Source organism: Leuciscus leuciscus, assembly GCF_965113295.1.
Source record: "Leuciscus leuciscus genome assembly, chromosome: 21".
Classification (NCBI taxonomy): Eukaryota; Metazoa; Chordata; class Actinopteri; order Cypriniformes; family Leuciscidae; genus Leuciscus; species Leuciscus leuciscus.
Window position 1 is genome coordinate 25,076,376 of NC_138745.1, and position 17,325 is coordinate 25,093,700.

At 36.5% G+C, this 17,325-nt stretch overlaps 1 protein-coding gene across 8 annotated transcripts in view; it reads left to right on the top strand.

Moving 5' to 3' along the window:
• cacna1g (calcium channel, voltage-dependent, T type, alpha 1G subunit) overlaps positions 1 to 17,325 on the top strand; it is a 218,992-nt gene that overhangs the window by 132,626 nt on the left and 69,041 nt on the right. For 6 of the 8 annotated variants that reach the window (XM_082151200.1, XM_082151199.1, XM_082151204.1 and 3 more), the window contains exons 11-19: positions 4,006 to 4,157; positions 5,829 to 6,014; positions 6,105 to 6,219; positions 6,718 to 6,873; positions 11,430 to 11,495; positions 14,995 to 15,088; positions 15,856 to 16,037; positions 16,537 to 17,016; positions 17,209 to 17,309. In XM_082151200.1, coding sequence (XP_082007326.1) covers positions 4,006 to 4,157; positions 5,829 to 6,014; positions 6,105 to 6,219; positions 6,718 to 6,873; positions 11,430 to 11,495; positions 14,995 to 15,088; positions 15,856 to 16,037; positions 16,537 to 17,016; positions 17,209 to 17,309 — 1,532 coding nt within the window. The remainder of the gene's footprint in view (positions 1 to 4,005; positions 4,158 to 5,828; positions 6,015 to 6,104; positions 6,220 to 6,717; positions 6,874 to 11,429; positions 11,496 to 14,994; positions 15,089 to 15,855; positions 16,038 to 16,536; positions 17,017 to 17,208; positions 17,310 to 17,325) is intronic. The other 2 variants (XM_082151202.1, XM_082151203.1) reach the window with 1 other exon arrangement.

Genomic DNA, 17,325 nt, shown 5'->3' on the forward strand with positions numbered 1-17,325 from the left:
AAATCTGATTTATTTATTAAAATCTCAACTGTTGTGTGTGCACCCTAGCGTATATATACATATACCTGTATGTTTCCCATGGCACAGTGCATTGTTTATTGGAGCTGTATAATTAGATAAAGGGAAAGTGATCTCGCGTTTGCTATGTGCTGGAATGAGCAGCAGCTGATAGCGGAGTGCAGCTGGTGAGATATGGCCCTTTAAGAGCAGTTCATCTGAAGAGGGGTCAGAAGTTCAGGCTTGTCTGAGCTCCCTGTCTGGATGTTTCACACCAACACCGTCTTAACATAGTATTTTTGAACCCTTTAAAGGAATAGTTCACTTCAAAATGAAAGTTCTGCCATCATTTACTCACCCTCAAGTTGTTTCAAACCTGTATGAATTTCTTTCTTCTAAATATATAGAAGAATGTCGGTAACCAAACAGTTGATATACCCCATTGACTTCCATAGTATTTTTTTCCTACTATGGAAGTCAGTGGGGTACATCAGCTGTCTGGTTACCGATATTCTTGAAGTGAACTATTCCTTTAAGTAAAATAACACACATTAGGCTCAAAATATCCTTTATTTTTTTATGAAGCTCCTAAGAGGACATGGTGATGGAAAAAAACATGAGATGGAAGGAAAAATAATATTTCGATATATTAACTGCAAAAGTTTTACGAGCGATCACAATATTTCTCAGGGGAAAACTCGGGGTGCATTCACACGATTTTGATTGCTCACTTGATTGCTTTTTTTTATTTTTAACTACTACTTTCACCATGTCCCTCTAAAGGAGCTCCATAATTTAAGATATTCTAGACATAGAAAGTAAAAAACTGAGAAATAAAATGAACGTCTGATGTTTCGTGAATCAAAACCTTTCAAAGAGTTCAGCGTTAGTCTTCAGCCTTGCCGTTCCCGGAAAAAATCGCTCCTGCAGAGACTGGTGTGTGATGTACTCTTCTCACAAGTGGTCCTGATTTGAACTGAAGGGCCTCACCCAATGAAGAGTCCAAGTGCAAGCTCCTGCTGGGTAGACGGTGCCCAACCCTCGGCTGCTCAGATCCAGAAACAGCTAAAAAAAGAAAAAAGAAAAACTGCTGGCTTTCTTCCCTACCTCTGTGAAACACCACAAATAGCCCCACACTTCATCATCGTGCTCCACGGACCACTTCTAAATCTGATTAGATTACATTTAATTCTATTAGCTAATATAGATGTTATTTTTCATTTCATGCACAGTATGTAATTGTATTTTTTCCTCATTACTTTGCGGAAACAATCATCTCAGTAAAACAATTAGAGTGGCTACATAGTTTTTTGTCGAAGTTCGGTGACCTGTCTAAATGTCTCTCTCTTAAAATCACTGTTAGTTTTCATAGGCAAATAGTTGCGTGCTTGGGGATGTTGTGTTTTGTTTTCAGGCGTTTAAGACTCTGTTCATTAAACCCAGCTAGCTGTGATGTTTCAAGAATGTGTTATGCGTGCTGGGTCTCTTGCCCAGTCTCATTTTTACAATCGAAAAAAGAAAAAGAAAACGAAGCGAAATATGAACCGGCCCATATGTCTCTCCTTCAATTCACCCCTGCCTCATAAAAATAAATAAATAAAATATTTTTTTCTCTGCATACCGAACTATCAACTACATCAATTACACCAGGGAATCTGCTGTTCTTTCTTTTTAGTTCACCTGCATTTGAATTTTAAGTTCAGCTTCCAGTCATTCGAAACAATGTGCTCTGATAAAACAAAGGAACAATGAGAAACTTTGTATTTATGATGTCAAAAAGTTAATCCCCACGTTTGTTTAACTAGCACAGTCTGCACCGTAATCTATTAGGAAATATGAGGCCATGAAAGTGTGAGTCTGTGCTCTGTTTAATTAAATGCGATCAAAATATGGCTCAGGCCCTTTGGAGTTGAGAAGATTCGTATGTTTTTAGAATATATTTTTCTTATGTAACTTATTATTTTCAAATGCTTTGCGAGTTTTTGTATCAAATAGCCGAAGAGTGACACATTTGGAGATCTGTAATCTGTAGCTGTTTCGGATGGTCTATAGAGATACATGCATTGAGACAACCTCTAAAAATGCATTTCCATTTTCTTGCATTTTGCAATATCTTCGAATTGTATTTTGTGTTTTTTTCAGATGCACCGATGTATTAGCCACCGATTTTTGATAAATGAAAAAGGCAGATATTAAAAAACGATTATTGCATAATCCAATGGTTTTTTTTTTCTCTGGGTTAAATAATTAAATGCTTGCCTAAACTAAATGAAATCTGTACAAAATATAGATTGTACAGTTTAGTGGGGAAAAAGTAGCCAATCTTTTGCTGAAGTAGCAACATATATATTTGATATATAAAGCAACATCACTGGAATTATTTGTTAATGAGTTTATTAAGAAATATTTAATGTTCTATAATAATAAGTAAAATATGAGTTAATGTTGATATTTGATTGCAAAAAATAACCTCTGAAGGTTGTCATGTTGTCTAATTTGTTTTTTTGTTTCATGCTTTTGTTCCTCTTTTTCATAATGTTGGCCTGTTGAATTGAACATTATTTGATGCAGTAATAAACTAGATACTATAACTTAATGCATGTGTTTTTGAACTTTGCTCATTAAAACATGATCAAAATGGTCTTTATCGACTTAGGACATCATTTACTACTCTTCCCCTCATTCATTTTTTAAAATCACAGTAGACATAAACTTTCTTAGTACTCCAATTATAAAAGAATGTCTGTTTTCTAATTAGTTTTTTTTGTAAAAAGTGTATTGGGTCGCTAGCGACCCGAGGAATGTGATAGGGTTCGTATATTTTTTCTGCACAACAATAATTGATAAGTGCAATGCACCTTTATTCTTAAAGGTGGCAATGTCTTATATCATAATTACCGCAGGTATAAAACAAAATAATACACTATAATCAGTATAATCAGCAAAACTTGAAATGGCTCAACTATTTACTTTAGAGCGAGTACTGTACGCTATCAAATATTAGTCTCGCTGTCACTTGATGGTGGATCTGGTGAAGAAGCTGTCAGCGATCAAAACATTAATTTTAAAAACATTGAAAGCGATAGTTTAAAGAATATGGTTGAGATCGCAAATATGAGCCAGATGTTTAATATATTGGGGAAATGAGCTATGATGATGACAGTATGGCTAAAACATCTGCTTAAATTGATCCCTTCCCAGAAGAAAACGAAATATGGTTTCTTTTATTCCTTTGTAATTATTATTATATAATTATCAGGAGAGCTTTATACTATTACGGCAGTTAGAGGTTCATCCGTGTTAGATATAGATCCAGGTGGCTAAAAAACCTAAATATGTAATGATGATTGGCGAAACACTGGTGCATTTAAGAGTTAATGACAAGAGTTCAAAAAAGAAAGTTCAAAAAGGAGTTCAAATATCGGTATCGGAATTGGCTGATAGTTGTTTGTTAATATCGGTATTGGCATCAAAAAAATAAAAAATAAAAATAAAATATCGATGCAACCCTTTTTCAAATTACTTTAGACCCTGCAACAGGATATGATGTCACAAACTCAAAGATGTCAAAAATAAATGATGAAGGCATGGTAAGAGTGTTTCAAGACTGTTGTGACCTTCAAACAACCAAAATAAGTTATCGTCAAAATGTGTTATTTTTAATAACCCATGGTACATAAAATGATGGGGATGCAAGTAAAATAATTGCCTATATTTCACTGCTGAAATTTGTTATTCTTTTTCAGAGACTGTATTTGCTCAATAAAATAATGTTTTAATGAAAGTGTGTCCTTATGAACAGCCTTCCCTCCTTCTTTTCTTTTTATATTTCATTTTCAAATGAGTGCCAGGAGCACGGTTTTCAAAATCATCATATTTGTAAGCAGTTCATCTTGCAATTATTCTCACTAATATGACATGATGTGACCTTCGCAACTGTACTGTTATGGCGCATCTCTGTGATAGTCTGGGTTTTTATCTTCTTCTCTCTCTTTTTTTCTTTTTCAGCCTGACGAGTTGACAAATGCTCTGGAAATCAGTAATATCGTCTTCACCAGTTTGTTTGCGCTGGAGATGCTCCTAAAAATGCTGGTCTATGGTCCATTCGGCTACATCAAGAACCCTTACAATATCTTTGACGGCATTATTGTAGTAATCAGGTATACATTCTCATCCTCATTCCTTTCTTAGAACTTTTAAATGTGTGTTACAATAATAACGCTGTCTGCATCACTGTTTATTGATGTTCATCTTCATTTCTGAAAATGCACACTGGCAGTGTGTTATATCACAACAGTGACAGCCAGACAGAATGCAGCTATTATTGAATGATGGGACATCTGTTGCCTGTTCAGTCTGATGACTGTCAGCTGTCTTGATGAATGCTGCAATTTCACGCCCATTCATTCACAATTGCTATAAATTAGCATATACTAAGACTTCTCAACAAGCAAAAGATTTGGCATGGTACGATGTTATGATGGTTTCTTGCATTTATTAAGGCTCATCATGTTGCATAGACACAGTCACCAACACGCACTGTTCTGGGGGCGTGGTTTAACGTGTGTGTGTGTGTGAGGGGGGGGGAACTGGTTACCATAGTAATGCAATCATCCTTTGATGGTAAAACAAGCAGCAAATATGTAACAAGCACAAAATAAGCAGCTTTTTTTAAATGAACAAAAAATATGAAACATCAAATATTAGTTAATTAGTTAATAGAAAGTAAAATAATAATTGAAATGAATGAATGGAATTCAGTCTCCTCCACACAAATGTGATGTGTTGTGAATCTGCATACACTACCGTTCAAAAGTTTTTGGTCGGTACGTTTTTTTCTTTTTCTTTCTTAAGTCTCTTATGCTCACCTAGGCTGCATTTATTTGACCAAACATAGTCAAAACAGTAATATTATTACAATTTTAAAAATACATGTTTTCTATTTATATTGTCACGTGATCCTTCAAAAATCATTCTAATATGCTGATTTGGTGCCCAAGCAACAGTACAGTGTTGCTTAATAATTATTTTTTTTTGTGTGGAAATCATGGCGTTTTTGGTGAATGAAAAGTTCAAAAGAACAGCATGTATTGAAAAAAATAAATAAAAATTTTAAACCGTATAAAGACTTTGCTGTCACTTTTACTATCTATTTAGAATCAGAATCAGAAGAATCAGAAAGAGCTTTATTGCCAAGTGTGCTTGCACCCACAAGGAATTTTTCTTGGTACTGAAGCTTCCAGTGCACATATACAAATACAAATACAACAAGAAACATAGTAATACAAATTCTAAGAATAAAATATATATAAAAAAAATAAAAATAGTATAAAAGTAAAAAAAGGGGTCACAGTTGGGTTTAGTCTGAATAAACATTTACAGATTATGAACATATTTACAGTATTTTGAGTAGTATGAATAATATAAGTATAAATATCACCTGAGTTAGAGAATATTACACTAGACAGTGGGAGTCTAGTACATGTTACAGATTATGAACATAATTTAACGCATCCTTACTCAAAAAAATATGCAGTAACTTTACATAAAATGAAATTGTCATTCTGCTTTATTTAAGCCAATATTTACTATTTGAGAGAGCTTCTTATATTCAAATAGCTGGTGGCATTTTTTGCTTACTTTGAAATGCAACAAACCGCTCTAACACCGCACCAAAACACGTTGGATTGTTTTTCTTTCAAGAAATAACCCAATCTATTGTATTTCTCCCCTCAAAAGGGTTAACTATGGTAGTCGGGATATGTTTAAGCATTGTCCTTCTTATGCATTCTGCCAGATAGTCAGATCTGTGTGTTTATATGTGTTGACAGCGTCTGGGAAATTGTTGGTCAGCAGGGAGGAGGTTTATCGGTGCTGCGGACCTTCAGACTCATGCGGGTGTTGAAGTTGGTTCGCTTCATGCCCGCCCTACAGAGGCAGCTGGTGGTCCTGATGAAGACCATGGACAACGTGGCCACCTTCTGCATGCTGCTTATGCTTTTCATATTCATTTTCAGGCAAGATTAGAGATCATTTTGTGCAGTTTGAATGCACTGTATTCTGTCAATTTATTTTTCCTTTAACTGTATTTTTTTATTGTTTTATAGTATTCTAGGCATGCACCTGTTTGGATGTAAATTTGGCTCTGAGAGAGATGGAGACACTCTTCCTGACCGCAAGAACTTTGACTCTTTGCTGTGGGCCATTGTTACAGTTTTTCAGGCAAGATTCTTGCATTTTACATGTGATCCGATCATAAGTGGACATCACTAAATACAGATCTGACATGTTTTGTGATCCCAAATAATTATAGATAGTCATATGAAGCACATTTCAAACACATGTACATGTTCAAAATGTTGGAGTCAGTATTTTTTGTAAGAAATTAATACTTGTATTAAGCAATGATGCATTAAATTGATAAAAAATGACAGTTAATGTATTTAGGTAACGCTTTATCCATTAAGGCTCCATTTGTTTACATTAGTTAACATCAACTTACAATGAAAAATTATTGTTAAAAAAATTATACAGAAAACAGTATTGACAATTCACAATATTGCGGTTTTTACTGTTTTTTTAATCAAATAAATGCAGCCTTCTTTCAGAAATTTCTTTCAAAAAAATCTTACACAACCCCAGTTTTTGAACATGAGTGTAATTAACAATTTGATTGTGTATTTGTTGCTGATGTTTGTCTGATATGTTGATGTTCATCAGATATTGACTCAGGAGGACTGGAATAAGGTACTGTATAATGGGATGGCCTCCACCTCTCCAGTGGCTGCTCTGTACTTCATCGCCCTAATGACTTTTGGAAACTATGTCCTGTTCAACCTGTTGGTGGCCATCTTAGTCGAGGGATTCCAAACAGAGGTAAAGCCATTCTCCAAACTAGCCTGAACACTTTCATCTCCCCCCCTCCCCCCCCCCCCCCCCCCGCCCATTCACTTTGACAGTCTGTCTTCTCCCCTTTTTGTTCTTTAGAGTCTAGCACATAATCCAACACCATATCTTTCTTCTCTCTTTCTCCTCTAGCTCTCTCCTGTCCCCTTCGTCTAACACTATGTCCTAAACAGTCACGATGTGACAAGATTCAAGTGAATTTAAGCAATTTTTCTGTCGAGACTAAAATAAAAAAATGCCGCTTGACGCAACAAAATCACAGCCAATCTGTTTGCGTGCTTTCTCACACTCCACTCCACAGAAGAGTGTGAAACTAAGAACATGTACCTTGAATTTTCATGAATAAACAGCAGCCTTTTTATGATTTTCTCTGAGGTACTTGAAGGATTTTTCATATTATTTGCCATGTAAAACTTTTTTATCAATCTCTTTTTTGAGATTTATTATATGGGAAGAGCGATTTTGGTCCAGTGAATTTCGTGTGGGCAGGGATATGAAGCACAACACCACTTAAAAGAGATACTGGTTTATTTTCAGAAAAGAATACTAGCATCCTACTCCTATGGCATAAATTCTAAGATTTGTACGCTAGTGCTGTTCTGAAGTTAGCCAGTATGAATGGGAGAAATCATAATGGTTAAATAGCAGCTGTGAAGAATAGAAGTCTTTCCTTTCAACTTTTTTTAACTTAAAATGTAGTTTAACCGGACCAACGTAATATAAAAAATGTAGTCGTGTCCTAAGTTGCATACTTATGCACCTTTCTATGCTATTTTGTGGTAAAAAATACTGTGAGTAGTTTCACGTTAAAAAAAAATCCCAACAATAAAGTCACGATCACACTAAGATCGATAACTATAATAACTATACTGTCCATACCGACGCACAATTACAAGTGTTATAAGTGTGCGCTGCAGTAGCATGTGCAACCTTTAATGTTCAAGTTCTTTAAAGTTGGATGGATTCTGATTGGCTGTCAATGTTTTCATAACTCTCCAGCTGGAAAAAACATTCTGGAAGTCATTCCAATGATATCATTCTTCTCCGTCATTATTGTTATAACTGTGACATGGACTTCCCTATTCTCAAAGAATTTAGAATGATTATTAAAACTTTATATTTATCATTTTATATAATTTACTATATCATCCTTGGTGTGAACGGGCCTTAAGAAGTGCTCTTTGAAGACGTAGTTATTTAAGAAAGTGTGGAAAATATCATAAACTAGGCTATAGAGTACATACTGTGTAGTTTAAGTGCATAGTGTATAGTATATCATTTGAGCTAAATTCATAATTTGAGCTGAAATGTTAAATATACAATACTATTTTTGTCTTTATTGTTGATTTAAAAATATGTTATGGATACGTTATCTTGACAAACAGCTTTGGAGATTTTGGTCTTTCTTATTTAAGTAGATAAATAATCTAGATTAGAAAATAGCTGCCTGGGAGCATTTCCAAGATGGCTGCTGATAAAACTGAAATGGGACTTTGTGTCATAGAAGTACAGAAGCAACTAACAAAACATAGTGTCATTGTCACAACTGGTTAAGACAGACACTTGGAAAGCTTGTTGCTTTGTCGCATTGTGCCTGGTTAGGACACTATGTAGTATTATTTATTCAACTAGAAGTGATGAGTTTCTTGTTCTGTGTATAATAGTACCTACCGAGGTGTAAAGTCCAGGTTCAAAGCAAAGTAAAAGTCCTTCTCAGTATTTTGTTCCAATCACCTGGATTTGTTAATTAGCACAGTTTTTCATGGGTGGAATACACATATATAGCAGGACTTTTACTTTCTGACCCCTGGACTTTACACCTCTGAGTACCTACTCCACACTCATGCTCGCCCATGAGCGCTCCTTCTCATCCTCCTTCCTTCATTCTTTTGCTTTATCGCCTTCTTTTTCCATGATCTTATGAGACAACTTATCTCCCAATGCATAGCAGCCATTCTTCTCTGACAGAAAGACAGACACACACACACAAAAATGGCCAGGCTCAGGATAAATCAGAGATATAAATGTTATACCTATGTATCATTTTGGGTGGAGGGCTTGTTTTATTACTGTCTCTTTGGAAAGAGACAAACCAAATCATGCAGGATGGCGTGTGTATGCAGTGCAAAAAATCTAGGATTTGATCACCTTTATTTGTACGGTATGAGGTATGATGAACTATTGAAAATAAAACTTGTTGTTTAGCTTTTTAGTGGATGCGAAACCGTTTATCTCATGATAAATGTTAGTGTAAATCTAAAACCTTAACAATTTATTATATCCTCTTCTCACATGGTCGATTTAAAAGATTCGTAAAAACTTTTAATGAAAAAAAAGTAGCTCTAGATTTTGATTGATTGTTCCATCGAGCAAAATCATTGTTAGAATAACGAACTATTAATCAAAAATCTCAAAGTGCTTTTTCTGTAACACCTCATTAGAGCAACAACAAAAGGAGCAGCAAATCACGTAATTGAAAATTGGTTTGTCATTCATTTTAATTTGACTAATGGTGGTGAAAGAGAAAGTTCTAAGTTTGGATGAGCAGACACAGACTTTTAGTCAACATGAGAGAAGGTGATATCTGGACGGAGCTCAGTTTTTCGCTTTTTTCCTCTCTCTAAAAGATGAGCGTGCCTCTCCTGTGCCTGCCTGCCAGATAGAAATATCTTTTATACTGCGTCATGGCAGTTTAGAGGAAATTATGTTGCTCAGAAGCCTTCAAAATCAACTATCCACTCTTAAATTAGAGAGGATAGCCCGCACTCAGCTGACCCCTATCTTTACCTTTGCTAAGTGCATCAGATATTATAATCTCGTCCCAACTGATGTAATGCCCGTATTCTCCCGCTTTCCCGTACAACTGACGAACACTGTTGACTTAATATTTTAACCTTACATCTTTTTCTGCAAACATCATGTTTATTTTTAGTTGGTCGAACTTTTCAGTGCGTCAGGGTTGCTGGGGAAACTGGTGGGCGAATGACGCGTGTGAAGCAGAGAGTTCAAGTACCAGGATGAATGTCCCCTCAACAGCGTAATGTCCCGTCCACTGAAGCAAAAAGCTTCACATAGTCGCACTGCTGTAAACAGACAGTCTCGTACGGATCATAGCGTGCATGTCAGATTATATGTCAGCGTGTTCAGTGAGCATTCCATGTAGGTTATTGTTTAAAAGCAGATTGTTTTAACTTAACTTACTACTTAATTTGTGTCCATCTATGCAGTTGCACCTATATACTGTACACTTCTAATCAGTTTGGGGTTGGTATGATTTAAAAAAAAAAAAAAAGGAAATTGTTTCTTATTCTCACCAAGGCTGCATTTAAAAAAAAATATATATATATATATTGTGTAAATAACTTTTTACATATATTTTAAAATGTACTTTATTTCTGTGATGGCAAAGCTGAATTTTCACTAACTGGAGTCATATGATCTTCTCTCAGTCTTCAGTTTCACATGATCCTTCAAAAATCTTTCTAATATATATGCTGAATTGGTGCTGTTAATATTGAAATCATTTGTGCGGCTTAATATTTTGATGGAACTGTTTTTTTTATCTATTTATTTAAGCAATATCATTTTCTAAAACAGTGTTTTTACTGATCAATTGATGCATCATTGCTCAATAAAAGTTTTAAAAATATATTACTGACCCCAAACTTTTGATTGGTAGTGTAACCAATTTGATTGGGGTGGTGGTGGCGCAATGGATAAGACACATGCCTTTGGTGTGAGAGACCCGGGTTCGAATCCACTGTGAGACACCAATGTGTCCCTGAGCAAGACACTTAACCCCTAGTTGCTCCAGAGGCGTGCGACCTCTGACATATATAGCAATTGTAAGTCGCTTCGGATAAAAGCGTCAGCTAAATGAATAAATGTAAATGTAAATGTAAATGTAATTATGTAACTATGCCAACATAAATGCATGTATTATTTAAAATAAAATAAAATAAAATAAAATAAAATAAAATAAAATAAAATAAAATAAAATAAAATAAAATAAAATAAAATAAAGGCTAATATAATATAATATAATATAATATCATATCATATCATATAATATAATATAATATAATATAATATAATATAATATAATATAATATAATATAATATCATATAATATCATATAATATAATAATATATTATCCCCAGCAACCCCCCAAATTGTGAAAGAATAATTTTCACTCATGAATTGGCACCTTTGAGTCAAGTTGCATTGTCAATACAAGATCTTGACCAAAAATGTATGCACCTCTTGATGGAAATAAATGTGGTGATGTTATTTCCACCAAGAGGTGCATCGACTCCACAAACTCACTGTACCGAGCATGCTAACAGCCTAAACTCCACCCAAAATGCACAATTCTTTTTACTTCAACAGAAGTATTAAGTGAAATGTGGGAGTACAATTTCTCATAATTTTGTCTTTTGTCAACTTTCTAACACTTTTTTATGCTTTTTCCCCTTTCTTACCTTTTCGCTCTGTGTGTTAAAATCCTAACACGTGTCCACTATAGGAAATAACCAAGAAGGACGATTTGCATGGCCAGCTGAGCTGTATTCAGCTGCCTATAGACTCAGGGGTATGTAGCTCTCCGCATGATGTAACCTAGTGAGACTAACCAGGAGGACCTCAGCGTTTGTGGACACTGTCACTTGTGATTGTTTCTTGTAGAAGCAGACTTGACTCAAAGTCTTTCTTCAGGTTCACTTGCTCAATGCCTGGCGGCAGAGTACAAAACCTTGTAGAGCCTCATGCTTTATTTTATCTGGCTGAAAGGATGTGTTTGGGCTTATGGAAAGCCTCAGCGAAATCAGACAAAGCCAAACAGACTGCTGTGCAAATAAGGCAACTGGGAAGTCTGTTTGAATAGGTCTCAAAATCGTTTAATATGCAGATACGTTTCTTAATACTGCTTTACTCCTTTAATCATTTTGATCTTGTAGAATTGCTCTGCATGGTATCATCATATTTTTTATTCAACTAGACTTAAAGTTTTCCGCTGGGTTCAATAACTCAGTCCATTCAGTGAGCCAGAGCTGAGTGGAAGCACTTGACCCTGTTGAGGAGACTCTGTCTGTTTGTGGTTCTGGACATCACATCCTGTATTTGTTTTCATTCATACAGCTGTGCTAGGTGACATTAGCAGTGGAAATGCCATGAAATGGAGAGCACCAATGGCTATGTGCACTCTCTGAGAAAATGGCACTAAAGCTGTCATTGGGGCGGTACCCTTTCAAAAGGTCCTAATATATACCATAGGTACTAATATGCACCTTTAAGGTACTAATATGCACCCTTTATGTGTAAATAAGGTACAAAGGTGTACCTTTTGAAAGTGTACCATCCTAGTCATCTGTTTTGGACCTTTTTTTCTGAGGGTTTGAACTTGTCTCTTACGTCTTCCAGTCCTTCACCTCGACAAACAAACTTACATAAACCTCTCCGCTAGTCCTTACTCAGGGGCTATTAGCACATCTCATGTCAAAACATGCCTGAAATCTCTCTATCAGCAAGGTTGGTCAAGCCCAGGAGAATTCCCAAATTAAGACCTGTGATTGTTAAGCAGCAGTTGCACAGCAACCTTAATGTCTTAATTGACAGTAGAACCCCAGTAGGCTTTCTTTCACATCTTGTACCTGACCAAAGTAGTTCTGGGAAACATCGCTTAATTGGATCGTACTAAAATTTCAGACTGAAATTTAAGTTGTTCAAAGAAAATCTTGACATTTATGAGAAAAGTACAACACAGTCTCATGGCAGTTTGTAACTATTTAGCATTTTGGCGAATTGGTGAATTTGTATGACTTCATACAATCTAATTTGTACTGTACATTTTTGTATGATCTGCTTACACCCAGTGAGAACTAGGTTTAGGGGTGGAGGTTCATGCTTAGTTTTTTTTTCTAGTTCAGATTCATATGAATTCACTACCAATGCGCCAAAACATAAAATATACATTTTAAAATGGTACATTCAAAATAATAAATTTTCATGAGATTGGGTTGGAAACGTATCAATGTCCGATTTGCAAGGGAATCACTCTTTTAAGTCAGATCATTTTAGTGAGTTGTTCGATTTACTTCACAAAACTGGGCTGCATCAGAAATCACATACTTCCCTTCTATATATTAGGCAAAAAACATGGCAAATGTAGTACGTCCATATTACATTCATGCTACACACATTCATACTTTATAGAATGTACTTTTTTAGCGGTCATGAAGTAATTACTTATTCAAAATAAGTACCTACTTGAGAGTATGCGGTTTCAGACACAGCCCTGGTCTTAATCATTTGTTCATAGAACATCTGTTTGATTTGTGAACAATGCATTCTTTTGAGTCAAATTTTTTTCAATGATCAATTGATTCAGTTCACTAAAATAAATCATTCTTTTGAGTCATATCTTTGCAATCATTCAATTGATTCAGTTTACAAAAATGGAATGATTATTTTATAAATCAGACTGACCCAATTCTTGAGATCTGGTTGCAGCTGTTAACAGCTCACTAGAGGGAGTAAATATATTGTTTTAATCAGCAGTAAAAAAAAAAAAACATGAGGGTGAACTATTGCTTTAATAAACCTTAGTTCTAACTGATTTTACATATATACAATAGCTAATAGTTTAGGACCTGTGTCAAAAAGTCAGATAGCTTATTTAGCTAATACTGAAGGTGTTTAATATTTCTGCCACGTCTTTGCTCAGAAAGATCATGTCGGAGTTTGGGCGCAACTGCAGGTGGTCGCTTGTTCCTGAAGAAGCTTTGTAGTGCCTTTCTGCTAGTTCAACCTATCACAGCTGTGTTTTGTTTTGTTCACTGTTGTAGAGAAGGGTCAAGGAGTCCCTCTTGTGTCTTGACTTATGGAGCTTGACTCCAGTGTCAAAACTATTTCAAGTTTGGTTTTTGTTGCCTTAGTATCGTATATATTGTGTTATTTCCTATTGACAAGTCCTATTCACTGTTTTTCATTGTAGTTATGATGTGAATTAATTGCTGTCCGATTGTAACGTGATTAGTGTTGCAATAATCCCATTGGCTTCAGTGAAACTCAAATTTTGCTCTGTTTTTGTTCCTTACCCATTTACACACCCATTACTAATGCATTGATTTTTTTTTTTCAGACACCAAAATACACAACGCTTTGATTCAGCTTGATGTTAATACGTGAAGCCAATGGGATACATTGTTCGTAGGTGCAAGGTTTGTCAGAATAGTTTCCACTGTGTCTCCTCTTTGTCTTTGACCATTAGCTCCATTGAGTACTGTGAAAATGCTGAACATATGCTGAAATGTACAGTATAAATTGAGTTTTCTGTAGGCGTTTTCACATCAGGTAACAACACAATGAGGGGGGAAAATGTTTAATCCTTTACCATCTTTATCATATTGTATTTAAATGACAACAATCGTCCACAAATAGACACCTTAATGGTCAAACTGAGAGAGTGATCCATGTCCTTAAACAGTGGTCTCTGTTTTGACAAACCACCCAGGGTTGAAGTTCTGTGCTAGACCACACTGAAACACTCTCGGCATTTAGTCATTTTAAGACTAGCCCAAGACTGGGGACGAGGAGGACACAGGCCAAACAATGTAATGAGTACTCTGACAAAAATAGCAGTGTTTATTTCTCCTGCTTGATCATTGGACGTGCCTCCTCTACTGGTGCTGTACCTCCAGTGAGCCGAGAAAAAACCCCAAACATAATTGCCCGCATGTGGATGTGTCTTAAGCTAATATAGCAGGCGTTCTGACCATGAGATCATCTGCTTAAATCTATACAGAAAGATACATTTAACTAATATTTAGCACACGATACTTGTGGTTTCAGAGTGGTAGTGCAACCTGGTGCTGTCAAATGCATGCCGGCACTGTGTTTTTGTGAATTACCCCAGATTGGATGTCTCTCCCTTAGATACCAGTCACCCTCTGGCCTTTTTTGAGGGCCGCTGGGGTGGGGAGACCACACCCTCACTCACCTGCCTGTTCCTCACCCTGCAATATGCTTCCCTAAGCCTCAGCAACTCTAAGACCTGCTAACTGATGTTTGTTTATCTTCCGAATTTGATACAGGGTGATGCCTCAAAGTCTAACTCCGACGTAGATATCTATGCACAGAGCTTGGATGATGTTTCAGGATGTAAGAAGGATCTGTCGGCATCATCCGGTGAGACCCACAGAGCATTGTTTACATTGAAGCACATGACATATTCAGGGCTCAACAAGATTTTTTTTCTGCTGGCCAGTAAGATTTTTACTTGCCCTGTCAAAAAATTAACTGGCCCCACCCAAAATAATGGTTGATTGATTGATTGATTGGTTGATTGATTGATTGATTGATTGATTGATTGATTGATTGATTGATTGATTGATTTGTTGGTTGAAATATGTGTTTGTTTATTTGATAGAAATATTTATATTTATCATTAACTGCTAAGTGTTCTCTACAACAATTTGTGTGCTTTTTTTTACAGCAAGCTGGAAATTGTGCAGCTATAATATAAATCCATGGTTTTATATGAGTTTATAGATTTATGAACTCGGGTTTATTTCAGTGGATCATCCCTATTGTTTAGTCCTGATATTGTCAAATGAGCTTGTCTAAAATATGTAGCCATAGAGTATACTGACATTGTTTTTGCAGGACACAAGCCATTTAGAAAAATAAAAATAAACATGTGATAAAAGTACACTCATATATTTTGACATCCAGAAGCTAGCTTTGTGCTATCCCAGATACCCTTTTACCCTTCTAACAGTGGGTTTATACTGTGTATTTCTGTCTTTTTGACATAATGCATCATGGTCCCTTTTGAAGATTAAAGGCTGTTTGAAAAATTCATGCTTGAAATAGTCCCTAATGCATTTTTCAGCTTTCTGTCATGTTTTATAGTGTCAGTGATGTTGAGCTTACTATCCCCGTCCCTTCCACAGTTGTGCCCATCAATGGCCATGTGGATTTGAAGACCAGCCTGACCCCTCCCCTCATCACTCATACGGCTGCAACACCCATGCCTGTCCCTAAGATATCAGGAGGAGGAGACCCTGCGCTGGGCTACGAATCCCGCAGAGGCAGCAATGTCTCCATGGATCCCAATGGCCAAGATAAATCTCCGGTCAGTAACTACCGTTCTCTGATAGAGAAATTTGGACAAACTACAGTCTTATATTTGTTTGTTTGTTTGTTTGTTTGTTTGTTTGTTTGTTTTATGTATTATTTTTTGTTTTCAATTTTTTATTTTCTTATTTTTTTTGCTGACATTGCACTCAGAAACATTACATTTTGTAATAATAAGAGGTCTCATTCACAAATAGATGTATAAAAGTTAAAATTGTTACTATAATGCACATCAGTTTTGTTACGCTGAATTAAGTCAGACTTATTGTAGGGTCACATAGTTATGCAACTTATAATATAATATAATATAATATAATACAATAAATTATAGAATTTATAATAATGTAAATAAATGCATTTGCATACACACCAGTAGTTTTTTTTTAGTGCATGTGGTGGAGTTAATTTTTGCACGAAAATGTTCACACTCAGGTTCTACAGTTAGCCAATGCGATATAATTAGAGAGTGACATGTTCCTTTCCCCGTATTTCTACAGTCGAGTGCGCGGAGCTCCCCCAATGCCCCGTGGAGTTCAGCCAGTAGCTGGAACAGCAGGCGCTCCAGCTGGAATAGCCTGGGACGAGCCCCCAGCCTCAAGAGGCAAAAACGGCAGTCTGGCGAACGGCGCTCCTTGCTGTCCGGCGATGGCCAGTCCAGCTCTGACGAGGGAGAAGCGGGAGAGAACGCAGGCGGTGGGGGGATGTCCGAGGGCGATGATGCCTCCCTCGCCAGGACGGACTCTCTGGGACAGAGGCCTCGGCACAGGCGCATGGAATCCCTGGAGACGCGTAGCTCGTTTGATCTGCCTCCAGACACCCTGCAGGTGCCATTCGTGCATCGCTCCGCCAGCATAAACAGCGCCCGGCCACCCAACTTCCTCAGCAACGGGAAGAGTTCTCCATCTACAGCCACCACACAGTTCTCTCTAGATGAACCCCACAGCGAGGATGACAACGCAGATGATGAAGGAAATCTGGTGAGAAAATTACACTTGATTTATTACAGCTATTTTTCTGTTCCTTACAGTAGATCTATCACAAATGTCTACCAATTTTCTTCTATTCAATTGGCTGCTGTAAGATTACAGGAAAAAGTATATCTATATCTTCTATTTCTAACGAAACTAACTTACTGATCATATAATCTCACATGGTCATCCATCTTTCAGAGTCGAAATGCTCGTTTCTTCCGCTGGCTGCAGCACAAGCAGCCTGAATGGTGTCGGCAGAGGGTTGCATGGTCGCTTTACCTGTTCCCCCCCCAGTCACGGTGAGTACTGTATCTG